Here is a 17,263-nt window from a genome sequence, read left to right as displayed (position 1 = left end):
TTTTGTAGACACTTACGTACCCTTACGTCAAAAGGACTCTCTCTCATTTCAAATAGCTTCTGAGTACTGTGGCAGAGTATATTGTTGTGTACTTTATACATTATTTGTTTTTCACTCACGCAATGTTGACATAATTTTTCACCAATAACTACTTTAAGAAATTTATTTTCATACACTCTTTCTATTTCAACTGAGTTTAGCATAATTTTGACTTGATGAGGGATTTGTCTAGTACCAAAAACTATAAACTTTGTTTTATTTAAGTTTAGTGATAATTTGTTCATATCAAACCATTTTTAATGTGTTCAATTCATTCTCTACAGTAGTCAGAAGCTGCTTCAGATTTTCTCCTGAACAGTAGAGAGTTGTGTCATCGGCAAATAAGACACTTTTTAATATTTTTGGGACACAACAGATATCATTTATATACAATATAAATAGTTTTGGGCCTAGCACAGACCTTTGGGGAACTCCAGGAGTGATCTTCAAGTGTTTTGATTGTATATTGTTTAACTGCAAGTACTGATATCTATTGTCCAAATAACTTGCTAAAACTATTATGCCATATCCCTCTAATTTATTCATTATAGAATTATCTATAGTATCAATTTTTTTTTTTTAATCTATAAAAATTCCAACAGTATTTTTTTTTTATTATCGATGTTAGTAGATATTGCTTCTACAAGTTCCATGACTGCAATTGAGGTGGTTTTTCTCTAAACCCATATTGATTTTTCACTTAAAAGCTTATGTTTCTCAATAAAATTGTCCAGTCTCTATGAAAATAATTTTTCTAGAATTTTTGAGAACTGTGGCATCAGTGATATTGGTCTATAATTAGTGAATAAATGTAATTCTCAATTTTTATGAATAGGAATATATTTAGCTATTTTCATTTTTGATGGAAATATACCAGCTTTAAATGACAAATTACATATATATATATATATATATATATATATATATATATATATATATATATATATATATATATATATATATGTGTGTGAAAGGTTGCGCAACATATTCTATAATACTTTTTACTAATGTCATATCAATGTTGAAGCAGTCAGTGGACTTTTAATTTTTTTAATGTTTTAACAACATTTAATACTTCTGTATCATTAACAGCATTAAGCCACATAGTGGATGTATTTTTTAAATATGCTTATCTTTCTTATCGTTTGTTTTTTGGCTCAGGGATTTCTTTTGCCAAATTACTGCCAACATTAACAAAATACTCTTTAAAATCATTAGCTATGTCTGAACATTTTTCAATAACAATATTTTTTTATCTTTGATAAAATATTCTGGATAATCTTTTTTTTAAAGCTATTTTTAATTACATGATTTAGTTTATTTCCATATTTCTTGTGTGTTGCTTTTATTCTGCTCTAGCAATGATCTTTCTTACTTGTTCGTATAATATTCAATAGTTTATTTTTCAACAAAATACAACTATATATAAACTGAGGAAGAAAAATTATTTTACAAGAGCAGTTTTCAAAGTTTGCAGTTTTACATACTCCACTTACAGTCAAGGAAATTGCAACACTTTTTATTCACACAAAGTTATTTACACATTAGTGTGCAACAAAATAAAGTGAAAGCCGAATTCTGTATATTTATGAAAAAATAATGACTACAATTATATCTTTTTTTTTTCTTTTTCTTTTTTTTCTAAGAGCTCAGTATTGTTCATTCGGAAATGTCATCATCATTGCTCTTTTTTTTTTTTTTTATATATATATATATATATATATATATATATATATAGATTTTTTTTTTTTTGTGTGTGTGTGTGTGTGGGTGAGTATGTGTATGTGCGTGCGTGACTAAAATTATATCTAGCGCCCAGCGTAAATGAAGAACCAACTACTGTAACGCTTTCACTAAACAGTCAATTCTGTAGCGTAAATTTGACTCTACTTAGCGTGGGATCAAATAGACTCAGTTTTAGAGTAACATTTACACTTGGAAGAGAGTAAAATAAAGAATTGAAAAAATTGATAAATAAAAGCCACTTAGAGTTTTTTCTCTATATGTTAATATTTACACTTGGAAAAAGTGAAGAAAAAAAATACAAGTCACTCAAGGGTTGAGGATCGAACTCACAACCTTCAGCTTGTGAGACAGTCGATCGACGCCCTGAGCAACAGAGCTCCTGCTGTGTGTTACTGTAGTAAGTATATCGCTCATGTCAGCTGGAATCTTCATAACTCCGAGAACAAAAACATCTTGGAGCTAAGCAAACAGTAGAAGTGGCGTAGCTCAGGTGGTACAGCGGCCGTCCCCCAACCTGAAGGTTCCTCAACCCTTCAGTGACTTTTATTTTTTGTGTGCAAATTCTTTATTTTACTCTCTTCTAAGTGTAAATATTACTCTAAAATGAGTCAGATTTACTCTACAGAATTTACTGTGTAGTCACTATTGTCACATTCCCCTCTTGGCCATCCATATGCTGCTCTTTGTTTGGCCAAAGGTCTTCATCCACGTCGCAGCCGATATTTCCCCTTGCAATGCTGCGAAGAAGAAAAAAAGCCGTGAATGTCTCAACCATTCTCTACACTGATCCACTGTGATATGCTTGACTAAATTTGACATTTGAACAGATGATTTAGCATATTATGATTTACACACTGAAATCCTGCTGACATGTTTTGGAGAAGACAGCCATTAGACTAAAAAACAACTAATCCAGTTCGATTAGCAAGATCTATTCATTTGGAAAATGTGCTAATTGTGGGCACATTGTGCTAACTGTAGGCTAAATGTACACAACCATTTGCACAGATTCACTGAGGCAATTGAGACATGTACTAAGACATTGGCAATTTGATGAAAGCAATGAGAAATGCCATTCAGTTGAGACCAATTGTAAGGCAGTTTTGGGATTTGTCCATGGTATTTTGAAAATGTCATCAGTTTCAAAAAAAAAACACAAAAAAAAACCTATAGACTGTAATAAACTGTAATCAAGTAATATTCATGTGCTTTATATTTTTCTTCATTATATTATTTTGTAAATCACAAAATTTGAAAATTCATGGATAAAAATAATATATTTTAGCTTTAAAAATATTTCACCGAAATGCTTAATACACCAATATATAGAAGTTTATTAACCACATTTTTTGATGAAAGAACTTCTACAAGCATCAACCATTGAAGTATCATACAAAACGACTCGGGTAATTAATGCTGTTAATTTATTAATAAACCTTATTTTATCCACGATGTGCTTGCCCTCGGAAGTGACGGTGTTTCAAGTAAGCATTGTAAGAAATACAAAATTGTTGCATTTGATAGCGCATTCAGATGGAAAATAAGGAGGATGGTCAGCATGAACTCCAGTAGCCATTGCATGCTTCCACCGAGTCACATCAATTAAGTATCAATCATATTGTAATGATGTAACCTTCATTTTGGAAAGGTCAATGTGATAGATGTTATTCAAGTGTTTCAAATATCCGATCCTAACTAGTCACAAGCCTACAAAGAATCCTCTGTGGTGCGTTTCTTTCTCACTGGTACAGCATAATGTAGCATGAACATTGTTGGCAATGCTCGCAGGCGCAGACACACGAAAGTCGCATTATACATGGGGAAGATTAGAGCGATAGACAGACAGACAGACAGACAGACAGACAGACAGACAGACAGACAGATAGATAGATAGATAGATAGATAGATAGATAGATCGATGGGGGGGGTCTTTTTTTAAACCCCAATGAGCAAAAATAATTAAAAATGGGTTGCTCTCAAATTATAATAAATACATTATAAGTGAAAAAATATTTAAAATATTGGGGGGGGGGGGTCCACAAATAAGTCAATCTGTTGGCGCATAACTACGAGTAGGGGTCCACTGTATTGTTTCATCATGCATTATATTAAAACTAATTTATTATGAAATGTGTACTGCATGTACTAATCTCTGAACAAGAAGAGTATTTTTGTATAATTTGTTACATTATAGTAGCCTATAAAACAAAAAAAAAAGGGCTAATTTGATATCTAAAGTCTACGTATGCTTCTGGTCTGATTTTGACCTGTAAAACTTTGCTGTAAAAAACACAAAAAACAAACAAACAAACAAAACAGCCAACTCCTGACAGTAATATCCAGCTTGCCATTAAAACTGTATTATACACTAAAACCCGATGCATTCTGGGAAACGATTTGGGTATTAAACACAGTAATATAACATATCAGTGTTGCAATCTGTGATTGTATTTAAAATCGACAGCGAGACACTGTGGAAATACTGTGCTGAGTAAGCCCTGTTTCAACATCATTCAACATGGGGTAGAGGTTTGATTCCACCCACACGTTTCTTTCTTTCTTTCTTTTTTAAACTATTTGCTATTAATATTTACGAATTGATTTTTTTTTTTTTTAACTGAAACAAAGTTCAAAAAGTGACTTTACTGCCATCTTGAAAACATTAATCGCTTTGGAAACACACATCAGCGTGCTAAAAACGACAATGTCACATCCTCAGTAATGTAAATTTACAATCCGTGTGTGAGATGGGCACCATGGCTGTGAACTGTGTTAAGTCTTGTCAATTCTCACTCACTGCTGCATCCTGCTGGCAGTGAGTTGTACCTGCTTACGTTGTGGAGCGGTGATGTTACTTAATCTTTTCCTCTTTTTATCCCTCAGTTGCTATTTGCATGTTGGAGCAAGCGCGGTCTACAAAGTAACTTTAAGTGCTATTGCAGGAGTACCGGTAACAGTATAGTTACATAACTCAAGCCCATAAAATAACAGTAAAAATGCTGGAAACCCTACTGCCAGTATTTTATTATAAAAAATGTAAATTGCTGTAATTCAGTAAAACCTAATTACAACAATTTGAAAACAACTATTGACTTACACACTCAAATCCTGCTGGCATGTTTTAAGGAGAGGACAGTAATTCAGTTTAGACCAATTGTAAAGTAGTTTAGGGATTTGTCCATGGTATTTTGAAAATGTCATCTCAGTTTCAAGAAATGTGCCAAACCTATGGAAAAAAATTGTAATGCGTGATCGGGCTGCCAAATCGTATCGGGGTCGCTTATCGATGACTTCACGCTACAGGATTGGTGGGAAGCTATCCCATTAACGTGGAAACATTGGAAAGAAAATATCAAAGATGCAATTTAAATAACAAATGCATGGACTGAAATGGTAAAAACATAAATAAACCTAAGACTATAAAAGCAGGATACTTTAATATTGAATAAATAATAAAATAGATTAAATAAATAATAAATGAGATTAAATACAAATAAATAAATAAACATAAAACATTTAGATAAAATAGCACATAATTACATTTGTTTAAAATAATTAATTATGTCTATAAATACATAATTACATATCTGGTACTGACACCTAAATAGAAAGTTTGGACAACAGAAAGCTACCCAGGAGGGGGCGTGCGCATGCAGCCCATGAGCATATACTGTAGATATATTTTGCACGCAAAACATTAGATAACTTTCTTTTACAAACTAGGTGTACAGTTTATTTAATATTTTACCTTTGTTTTATTTTTTTAACCTTTGATGTATTTGACAAGCCGGTAATATAAGGAATACACTGTACATGTATGATACAGGCTATTACTAGTATATGGTATATTTTTACTGTACATGGATTTAGATTTTCAACATTGTGAATGCTGGAAATGTACCAGTGTGTTCATACATACATAACACATATGTTCAAATAAGAGATCCGATTACATGTATTTACTTTATCACCTGTCTTTGGCTACTGATATAACAAGCAAGATACCTCAGATAACAAAGCCATTTTCATGGTACCAATGAAAGTGTTATAACAGGTTCCTCTGTAATTTGCTTGTCATAATGAATATATGGTCCTGAATTCAAATGTGATTTCAGTGTAACTGACAACCACATGTCATGTTGTCTCTTAAATTTTTATCAGTAGCTTTCAATTGTGCAAGTACAATATTTATGACTTTTATTTACAACACAAAATCCACAATAACTCATTTCCACATTATGGGCCCTATTTTATCAATAATTAAAATCGACAAGAATTTTATTTTATTAAGTCCATTCACTTTGTACTGGCTTATAATTTAAATCAATTATATTTTTATTTTCAATTATTACTCATGATAAAATAAGAAACCCGGAAGATATACATATCCACAATGGATAGAAGGCATAGGACTTTGGATCATTGTAACACTAGTGAACGTTTTATTGAACGTATTTGAACATTGGTACAATATCAAATTTATGGCTTCATAGATGGCCGGGGGGCAGGGGTGGGGGGTTGGTTGGCGGGTTTTCTTCTATCGCTCAGTTCCAGACTCCAATATTAAATTTGACCTAGGCATCTTTTGTTTATGTTTAACAAATTTAAAACATCATAAATCATGCTGTTTCTACTAAGTACTGTCTCGAATGTTGTTGGGAGTAGTAGTATGGCGGCCTCGCGGCTTCAAAAGTCTTGGCCTATTCGCTAGCCAGTACAGAGCAGTGACTGCACTATACTGTGGGGACATCTTGTGGCCAAAAAGAAAACAGCAGTTGAAAATGTGAACGCGTCCCAGACAAAAAATATTTGCATTAAATTCGTGTAAGGCTAGCCTTTTATAAGTTCACTGCATCACTGTGGTGAGTGACCACATGACATTCATATTCTTATATAAAAAAAAAGAAGAAGCAGTAAACACAAGTCTTAGCAAAAATAAATAAATAAATCTCACATTTGATAAAATTGAAGTACCACTGATTGTCACGCCCATCTAAGTGGGGTGAACTTCATTCTGCGCATTTGACCCATCCACTGAGGAAGCGGTGAGCAGCAGTGTGGGGCTTGCGCTCGGGGATCATTTGGTCATCTAACCCCGCAATTCCAACCCTTATTGGTGAGTGTCAATCAGGGAGTTAAATGGGTCCCATTTTTATAGTATTTGGTATGACCCGGCCAGGGACTGAACCAATGACCCCCCAGTCTCAGGGTGGACTATCTTTATTTTGAAGTTCTAAAACAAAAAGTGTATCCTCAATGCAGCTACTGGCCAGCTGAGAAATGAATGTCTGATCAACGCGGCTGTCTTCTCTCCTTTGCTTTTTGTGAATGTTCCATCATTCTTGAGTGCCCCATATGTCGCTGCAGCCTTCACCATACTGGTTTTCTGTGGTAGAAAGTAATAAAACAGCAATGAGTGACTTTCACTTGGAGTGTTTGCCATCAGTTTCTGCACCAACTATAATGTGGCTTACATACAGAAACACACATGCACTCACTCACTGCCTACTTTTATAAATATTTCCTTACCGTTAGCCCGCACGCTAATTCCCAAATGTCCGCTAATTTGCGAGCTAACGGTTAGCTCGCGGGCTAGCCGTTCACCCGCACGCTAACACCCAAATGGACTGTATGCCACGGAGAAAGCAGGACTTCCGGGTTTTCACCCATCAACTCTGTTTCCGTTTCCGGTTTGTGAAGTGTGGGCCGCGTCCCAGTACTTGCGCTTTGGCCTTTGTGCCCCTCGGTTGCGCGTTCCCGCCGACGGGTGCGAGGCTGCGAGCGTGTAGTGTCTGTCTCAGTGTCCGAAGCATTTCAGATAGCCGAGACGCTCTCCCGCCAATGAGCGGGAGCGCAGAGGTGGGGGTGCTAGTGTTGGAAAGCGGCCAGCAGTGGCTGGAAACGGCAATGATGTATAAAACCCAGAAGTCGGAAGTCCGTGGCATCTACTCCATAGCCGCCCAAAAAAAAAAACGGCTATTATGTTGGCCTGCGAGCTAATAGCCGTTAATTCGCGAGCTGATAGCTCACTGGGCTTATAGCCGCTAATTCGCGAGCTAACGCATTGTCAACTAGCGGGGGCAGCTTTATTTATATAGCTTATTTAGTACACAAGGTAGGTAGTAAGTTTAACTTACCTCTTAAACTGCACACCGGCAGTTGTCTAAGAACCCTTTAACATGTTGCAAATCACAAAAGCTGTTTGACACCAACTGCCGGCGGTGTGCAGTTTAAGAGGTAAGTTAAACGTACTAATAAACTTACTAAAAAACATGTGCTTAAAGGCATTCAAGCAGTCAAGTGCTGGATTTTTTATTATTATTTTATTATTAAAAATGTTGACACCAACTACCGGCCCGGTGGCCCTTTAGCATTTGATTTTCTCTTCTGCACGTGATTGTGAGCGTCTAGAGAAGAACCGAGCTTTCACACTGGAGGAGCAACCAATCAGATGGTGCTGTGGGCGGGCTAATGCTGCAGGGAGTCAACAGCCGCTGACTCAGAGCAGACAGAGGAGAAAAGCGCCCTTTGGAGCAAAAATAACCGTTTTTAATATATCGGCCATCAAGAAAAAAAGAGGCATTCATAAAATGCTGAATATCGGAACGATTATCGGTCTATCCCTACAACAAAGTATACTCACGATATATGTATTAATCTTAAAACATGAGCCATATGCAACATATGAACTAGAGATGAGGCGAGGATGGAGAGAAAAGAGGAGAAAGAAGATGATGGAGAAGGCAGACTATCCCATTTATAATATCCCATGGGCAGTCTTTCGATAGATGTCAGACAACAACAACAAAAACAGATTGTCTAACAAGCAAATGAGCCCGGACAAACCCACGTGGTAACAGGCCTACACAATCTAAGCTGTAATTAAACAATATCAAATGAAAGACTGCTTTCTGAAAGCAGTTGACCCTCAAACTACCAAATTCAAAACTGTCACTCAAAGCCCAACAATATAGAATAGCCTTAAATGCCATGGTGGTATTGATGTGCTGTCGTTTTCAATGCGCATGCGCAAGGCCATTTGTCTCAAACTAAATATATTACCTGGAGGGTATGAAGAAAAAAAATGTAATTGGAAGGAAATCAAAAAGGTTATTTTGGGTCCTTTGGACGTATATTTAGTTCCGTAAATATACAACTTGATGTCTGTCAATGCAAAATAAATGGTTTTCACAATCAAATCAATAACTTCAAATCAATAACTATCCTGTTTTGAATGGAAATTATTACTTTCAATGAACAACTGCATGTAACAATTTTTTACAGTGCACTTGGCTTACTTGATTTACTGCTATCTTAGTTTTAAGTTTCATTCTCTAATTATATATAATGACTACTGATAGTTACCTTAAGTATTATAATAGTGAAAAAAGTTCAAACTTAAATGACATGTGTCATCACCAAACTTTCTTATAAGGTAAGTGTGCATCAAGACTTTGCTAGAATGCGTGAGGGCCACAGATGTAAGATGACAAAAGTGGCCAAAAGTCATTAGTGTTACTTTGATTGCTATGCAAGTTCAGTTAAAATAACAATAACAAGTTTGGATTTGGCCAAAGTTGATTTTCAAATGTCACACAGAGTTCACCAAACGAGCTTGCAGTGTTGAATCACAGCCTATTTGGTTGCTAGCAAACTATGGCATGTTTTGATCAATAATAGATGATGTTGTCAGCAGGTGTGCCTCCAGGTTGAGCAAGCATGGTACTACTTGAGAGAGGGACTGGATGTCGTTTTTCAAAAAACATGCTCGTTTTTTAACGGAAATGTTTTTCTAATTTTAGTTTTTGTTATTTTGTTCGTTTTTGTTTACGATAATAACCTTGGTCAGTCCTTGGACTAGGGTTGTGCGAAATTCCGAAATTAATTGAGAATGACCATTAAATTGGGTACCAGATTCAAGCTTATCACTGCACATTTGTGTACTAAGCATTTTGCTCTTTCTTCTTTTTTTCCCCAGCGCATAAGTGGACAGAGCTCGAGTTGTATGTGTAGTTTTAATGAGAAGAAGCGATGCACTTGTTATAATAGAGCGGCTCCCGTTCCACACACAAAAACAGAACTGTTTCACCCACAACCCTGCCCTTATGAAGCAAGCGCTCCTGTAAGGGAGACCAACTACCCAATACAATCACCGAGGTGGGGGGAAAAATGAGCACCGGACAACAAAAAAGGACTAAGTAAGGACTTTATGTACAAAATAATTATAGTACTAGTAAAGTATAGTATTTTTTAACATTAAAAGCCTGCTCAGATAATAAAGATTATTCTTTGTAAAAACTTGAATTTGTTTGATATGATGATAGAACAGCATGTCATTTCCCAGAATACCTTTTTATCTAAGTCTTTGTAATGGCTGCATAAACATTTTGGACATTATGTTTGCCGTACACTGTAGTGAAATGCACTCATGTCTCATTCTCACTGATAAGTGATGAGAATGAGTTTCTCCGAATTGCTTTGAATTCAGTTCAATGTCCTGTGGGGTGGAGTCCATTCAAATCCATCCATAAATTGAATTGAATTCTGCAATAGTGAATTTTGCACAGCTCTGCTTTGGACCCTTTTTGTTCAGCCATGCTACTCAAATGTTGACTATCATGGCTATGCAGATTATATGTAGGTCTCTCTCTCTCAAAAAAAAAGATGATATGTAGTTATATCAAGCAGTGTCACCAAATGGCTAAAGTTCACTTGAAGTGTTGTGTCATGACTGGATGACCCAACATTTCCTTCAGTTAAAGCAACACTAAGAAACTTTCAGTTTGCATTGATTATGGCGGCGCCATATGGACAAAAGCGGTATTGCTATGTCTGAAGGAAGACCACATTTCCTATGAAGACAAGCGCATTGCGTCGTTGTTGTGTTTTTTTTTAGTTCACGCCAGCAAGTGAAATCTGGGCCAATGTTGATCCTTGACTGTCCTTTTATTCAGGTAACTTCCATTATCCTTTTTTCTTTTTTTGTCTCCTAAGACAAAACTTTTCAGTTGTTTTGCAGCTTCTGCCATGAAATCAGTACTCAGGCGTCGATATTCAAATGGACTTTCATCTTTGTAACGGATGGGGAAAGGGGGAAGTAACGTATGCCATATAGCAGTCAGCAAGCACATTTGTAGTTTTTTGTTTGGCAGTGTTCCTACCATCCTCCTCAAAAGTTGCTTGCTGCCAGTAAAAATGATACAGACCCCTTCAGGCCATGGCAACGGTACCATTCAACTAGTTTTAAGTCAATGTTTCATCAGAGGAGTTATGAAAATATTTAATTAAGGTTGAAAAGTTCCTTAGTGCTACTTTAAACCAAAACAAAGTTAAGGTTTAAAAAATGCAGCAGCATTTAGCCGTTATGCTGCAAACAAATGGAATACGCTGCCAACAGAAGTGAAGTCAGCCCCAAGTATGAATATTTATATATATATATACACATTAGGGGTGTGAATTGCCTAGTACTTGGCGATTAAATTCGTATCACGATTGATAGGTCACGATTCGATTCGATACAGATTAATCCCGATACAAATCTCTAAATTGATTAGTGCGATTTTTTTTACTCAAATTTAGAAAATACATATCAGTAAACTTGTACATGTACACTGTAAGATTTATATGAAAATGTATTTATTTATCTGAAAATTCAGGCTTATAACTGAGCCACTGCATTTAACAAACAGGTTACAGTCATGTTTGAACAGCACTGAAATAAAACATTATGGCTTAATGTTCCATTAATATAACATTCTTCCATTCTTAATGTGTGAATCCTAACTCTAAGTAAGACGTTTTGTTAAATATTCCCATAAAAAAAATGTATGTTTAAAAAATGATTGGGCCGCATATCGAATCGATTCGAGAATTGCGTGCTGTAATATCGCGATATATTGCAGAATCGATTTTTCTAACACCCCTAATATATATATATATATATATATATATATATATATATATATATATATATATATATATATATATATACACATGTTATATATATATACATGTTATATATATATATATAATGAATAAAGTACAGTATATATACATTAACTTTTGCTCCTATATTTTAAATTACATTTTTACTATGTAAGCTGGCAAAAATATGCAAATTCAAGTCTTTACTTCCGGGAAACTGTGATGCATACTAATGTCTACTAACATTTGTACTTATTACATTCTTTAAGTGGTAAAGCAAGCACACTACTGTACACTCATCAGCAAGTGCAGACGAGTAATTACGCTACCAAGAGTCCAGCAATATTTGCTGCATTAAATTACACATTAAATAATTTTCAGAGAAATTATGAAAATATTAAAATATGAGAATGACTTATGTATTATGAATGAATATATAAAAAAATACTGTGTATACATATTAAACTATGTATTCAGTCACACAATGTGTACTGTATTTTTTAAATGTTTTTTTTAATCACATACACATTTTAAACTTTTTTTTTTAAACCTCATCTACTATTTGTCCATCTATCCGTTTTGAAAACCAAATATTTACCAATACCTTTTGACCTGCCGTATTTTACTGAGGGTGCCACACGAGGACAGAATTGCAACACTTTTAGAGTATTTCCGAAATTAAAGTCTGATAAAAAATAGCTGTATACAAAAGTGGGGGTACAATGAACCACTGGCACTGATAATGTAGAATTAAACCTTATTTCCAAATGAAGACGTTGATATGAAGAAATGAGGAAAAACTGTCATTTTGAAATCGGTGTTGATCAACCCCCCTCCTCCTTTCCAGCATAGGAGGAAGAGCCCTCAGCCTTCAGGCCAGTCAAGTGAACAACAAGCCTGGCACAGAGGAAATTGCATAGGTGGGTGTTTTCTCTCTTCTGATTTGGAGCTCTCGCCCGGCGGTGGCCACGTTCTGTGCAGTGTTTTCAACGTAATTGCTCGACGGCACTTTTTTTTTTCTAACTGCGTTTTCGCTGCGCACTGTCCGAGCTCACTTGTTCTCCGAGACTGCGGGTCTAGATTTTGGACTGCGCGTTGGCTGCATTCGGCTAGGCTAGGCCTGAACCCGCTTCGCCAACACTTATGGACTTCGTAAAAGAAGACTAACACTCCCAGCAAACGGTAATTGTCTTTCGTTGTGTGATACGTACCCCGTTGGTCTGCTTGGAATGTGTACGTGCTGGAAAGACAAACATCTTTTAATCTCGTGAGTCATGACGATGTTTTCCTTGGATCGTAACGTTAGCATGCTAGCCACAGCAGCTAAAGGGATCATAAGCATGGAAGTTGAGTTGGCTCCACTACTATCAGTAGTGTGAGATGTTGTCACACAAGTCATGTTTTGCTAAAACCAATGAATACGCGCTGGTGTACAATCGTTTAATAGCAAGGTTACCCCAAACTAAATGTCTGTAGTACTTTGCGACCAATGTGGTTTGTGTAATTTACACCTTCCGTGTATACTATTTCATTTGAATTGTTTGACACATTGACGCACGGCAACTTCCAATTTAAACGGACAATATGCTAGGATTGAGGGTGGTAGAATAAGCAAGATGACACGGAAGTGACTGCCATAAAGTTAGCGGTCAAAGTCCAGTTTCGGTTGCCTTATTATTGAGCCAATGTCATGCTCCTCCTGTTCATCGCTGTTTGGTGGACATCGGCGCTGAGCACTTTCACGGTTTGTGGTCAGACTTCAAAGTTTCAAATGTTATCGTTGAAGGTGTGTGCCAGGTAGAAAAGGAGTGGTTGTGATACAAGCAAGAAAACCTGTTGTGTTGGTCTGAACGTGTGGGGTGTGGCAAGACCAACAGGCGTGCTTCGTTTCATTATTCGGTGTCCTTTTGTAGAGGCTTGCTTGCACCTTCTCAACTAACAGGATCAGAAAGGATGCTGGATTTTGTCCAATTTGGTATTTAGTGCGTTGATAGTGGAGTAATTCTGACATGCTTCAAATCAGTGCAGAGCGTACGTGTACAGGAATAAAGCTGATTGGTTAGTTTTGCTCAGTGTGCTGTGAACATGCCTTGCATATTACACAATAGCCTGCACAGGTATGACTGATTTTTACCTGCTGTAACAGAGATTGGGAGCAGGTATGAACATGCCCTTTGTACAGGTACGTCCACATGGTTTCATTTATATAACAGGGTTTCAAAATCACAAGAATTCATTCTCATCCGAGTAGTCTCTGAGGACTGAAGTCTGCTTCTCAGCCTGATGTTTTAGGCAGGGCTATCATTTGTGAGTCTCAGTAATGACGGCCTTTCATAGCAAACCTTGGGTGTGTCACTCTTAAAAGCTGGCGTTTTCCTTCGTCGCTCCAACTCCTCCCCCCGTCTGTCTGCTGTCCCAGGTTATCTGCCTTCCTGTCTTCCTCCCAACGGTTGCAGTGTGTTTTTATTTGAATAGCGATCACGTCATTTTGTTCGGCATGCAGGAGGTAAACATGGCGAGCCACGCCGAACGCGCTCACTTTGAAATCTTTGAGATGGCCAGGCTTGCTGGAAAGTTGAGAAAAGTTTGTAGCATTGTGAGCCACTTTTTTTTTGTAAACTGCAGGCAAGTGAATCCCCAGTGTTGTCTCTCACAGTCTGCTTGAATTTGCAATAGTTTTTTCCTGAATATTTTTGTATTTTATGATTCTTAATTGCCACATCTCATGATCTCAGTAATTCTTTACACAGATCCCATGTTCTAGATATTTATGTTGAGTCTATATTGACTGTAATAATGTTTTAGGAGTATACATTAAAAATGTCTGCAGCGTGAGTTTAAAAAAAAAGTGAATCTGGGTTAATTTGGGCACATTCCTCTAAGTACAGAGTAATATTTGATTATGAGATTAAGTGGTTTTTGTAGCACTATGTTTGGGTGCAACCATTTTCATTGTTAAAAGCCAACACTTCATATTTGTTGTATATAGTGTGATCAACAATAATCAAGCATTTCAAGAGGTTCTCTTTGACAAAAGTTTTTAGGTGGTAAAAGTTGGTTTTAATTTTTCACCAAGAAACAGTGCATTGTCCTATCTAGGGTTGTTGAACTCTGTGGCACTGATAAAATGAGAAGTGGATAGGGATGGTATCGTTCCAATTTTAACAATACTACTATTAACAATACTCGATCTGGTACTTTAATGGTATTCTTATTGGTACTTTTTTGTTTAAAAAAACAAACAAATTATTAACACAGCTCTATTTTAAATTAAGGGTGCATTGTGCCATTTAAAAAGGTAATATTAAAGCTTTTTCTACATCATGCATGCTCTACCAATGCCCACATGAGTACGAAGAGCCCTGACTGTTTTACTCTGACTCTATGAGCTTTTATCTTCCCTTTTATAGTAGAGTGTGCGGACACGCCAGTTTCTTTGGGGAGGGGTGGAGTTTTTCTTACCTCATTTGAAGTTGTCTTAGTTTTTCAACTGTGGCTGTCGCTTTAAAATTGTGCACATACTCACACACGCACTATGAGCACGTCTGACACATGCTGCAGTTATGCTTTGGGCCAGAGGTGGCAGTCGCGAGTAAAACAGTGACAAACTGCGCAAAGATCCTTTAACTTGTCTTGCAACAACAACATTCATGTTAAATTATTATAAAACATCCATCCAATCGTTATCTGAAACGTACAGAATGGTTTTTTTTTTTTTAATCACTCAATCCGAAATCCGCCGCCAAAACTACTGATAACTTCAAAATAAAAGCTTAAAGCTGCTCTTTGTAACAGTTTGCCCAAAAATATCTTTACAATAGCCTTTTTTATTTTACCATTTATGACTGAAACATCTTCTAATTAGTAGATTAATACCAGTTTGCATGCTCTCCCTGTGCCTGCGTGGGGTTTTTCCGGGTACTCTGGTTTCGTCCCACAAAACAAAAACATGCACGATAAATTAATTGCAAACTTTAAATTGTCCCTAGGTGTGATTGTGAGTGTTTGTTCGTCTATGCGTGCCCTGCGATTTCCTGGTAACCAGTTCAGGGTGTACCCCGCCTACTGCCCGAAGACAGCTGGGACAGGCTCCAGCATGCCCGTGACCCTCGTAAGGATAAGTGGTTTAGATAATGGCTGGCTGGATGAATTTTTTTCAAGACTGTTGTTTGAAGAGCTGTTATGGGTGGAGCTTATCGATGCCCCAGTTCTTAAAAATTCAGCCACAGCGCCAGTTTAGTACCAGGGCTTGGTACCCAGCCTTACAAATGGTGTATCTTAACTTTTTATTGGCTAAGTAGTAGGTATGTAATGATATCCAAACATCACGATATGAAGATCACAATACGATAATTATCACGATATTGTGGGGGGAGGTTGGCGATACAAAAGGTCACAATATTGTGAAAAACAAAACAAAAAGCTCATACTAAAAAAATATATTATAGGAATGAATTTTTTAAATAAAAATATTATAAATGTCAATATTATATATAAATAATGTGTAAATATAATATATTGAGGCACTTGCTAATGCAAGCACACATTGAGTTCCTACACATATTGACTCTGTTCACAGCATATTAAGTTCATCTGACCATTAGCATGGATTTTAAACATAGAAGGGCCAAAATAGGCCTTGTGAAAATTAAACTGCAGTAGAAAACTAGCCACCAGAGGGTGCTATAACTGCATGAATAGAAATCAATAGGTGTGCCAAAAAATTGATTCTCATAAGAATCGAGATAATCATTTAGCATGATTCATAATTGATTTTAAATGTCCCAAAATTGATTTTATTTCAATTATTTTATACTGTCTTGCCCTTGTTTGTGTGTGCCTTTTTGGGAGCACTGTTCATGTTGTCCACGATTTGGCCACTTAGGGGCAGTGTGGTTCCGCTCGTTCTGATACACTGTTGAGTTGTAGCCACATAAAAACAAAAAGTCATGATCAAGTTATTCCAATAAAAGTATTTTTTTATTGCAGTGTAGGGTGTTAAGATGCTTCTCTGTATACATTCCTGAAGCGTTTTGTATGAATAGTCGATTAGCGCGCTAATTAGTATTAGCAAGTCAGACTAGAGTAGTTCATGACAATTCTTTGCATATCTATAAATTGAAGCAGAAATCATTGTCAATCAAATTTTTTAATCTAAAATTGTTCTGAATTGATAATCGATTCTGAATCGAATCAAATCATGAGACAGTCAAAGATTCCCAGCCCTAGAAATCAACCCGACGTTTTTAACAGATGTGCTGCTTTTAATATCATAACATGACAACGACGATCTATTGTGGCAGTTTCAATATCGTGATATCACAATATTGCCATTATCGTTACATCCCTACAAATAGCGTATTTTCACACTGTGCGAAGCCAGCACAGTGTTGGCGGGCATTTCCATTACAGCTGACCATGTCGGAAGTGGACCGTGCGGAGCTGCTTACGGCCCTCACGCCTACGTTGGGCCAGAGCAAGCCCAGGACATGACGTAAAACACCACGGCAGTTGATTGGGCGGTCGGTCCTGTGACGCCATCAGTAATTGACAT

At 36.5% G+C, this 17,263-nt stretch overlaps 1 protein-coding gene across 8 annotated transcripts in view; it reads left to right on the top strand.

Moving 5' to 3' along the window:
* Window positions 1-12,510: 12,510 nt before the first annotated feature.
* ctnnd1 (catenin (cadherin-associated protein), delta 1) overlaps window positions 12,511-17,263 on the top strand; it is a 30,682-nt gene continuing 25,929 nt past the window's right edge. For 3 of the 8 annotated variants that reach the window (XM_086081918.1, XM_086081916.1, XM_086081914.1), the window contains exon 1: window positions 12,574-12,891. Coding sequence is in view for 1 of the 8 variants with exons in the window: in XM_086081915.1 (XP_085938041.1) it covers window positions 13,400-13,453 (54 nt within the window). In the remaining 7 variants the exon portion in view is untranslated. Of the gene's footprint in view, window positions 12,892-13,384; window positions 13,454-17,263 lie in introns of those variants that run through there. The other 5 variants (XM_086081913.1, XM_086081917.1, XM_086081919.1 and 2 more) reach the window with 5 other exon arrangements.

Source organism: Leptonotus elevatus, chromosome 8 (assembly GCF_054856555.1).
Source record: "Leptonotus elevatus isolate MCC_2025b chromosome 8, RoL_Lele_1.0, whole genome shotgun sequence".
NCBI lineage: Eukaryota > Metazoa > Chordata > Actinopteri > Syngnathiformes > Syngnathidae > Leptonotus > Leptonotus elevatus.
This window is presented reverse-complemented; position numbering and strand designations above follow the sequence as displayed.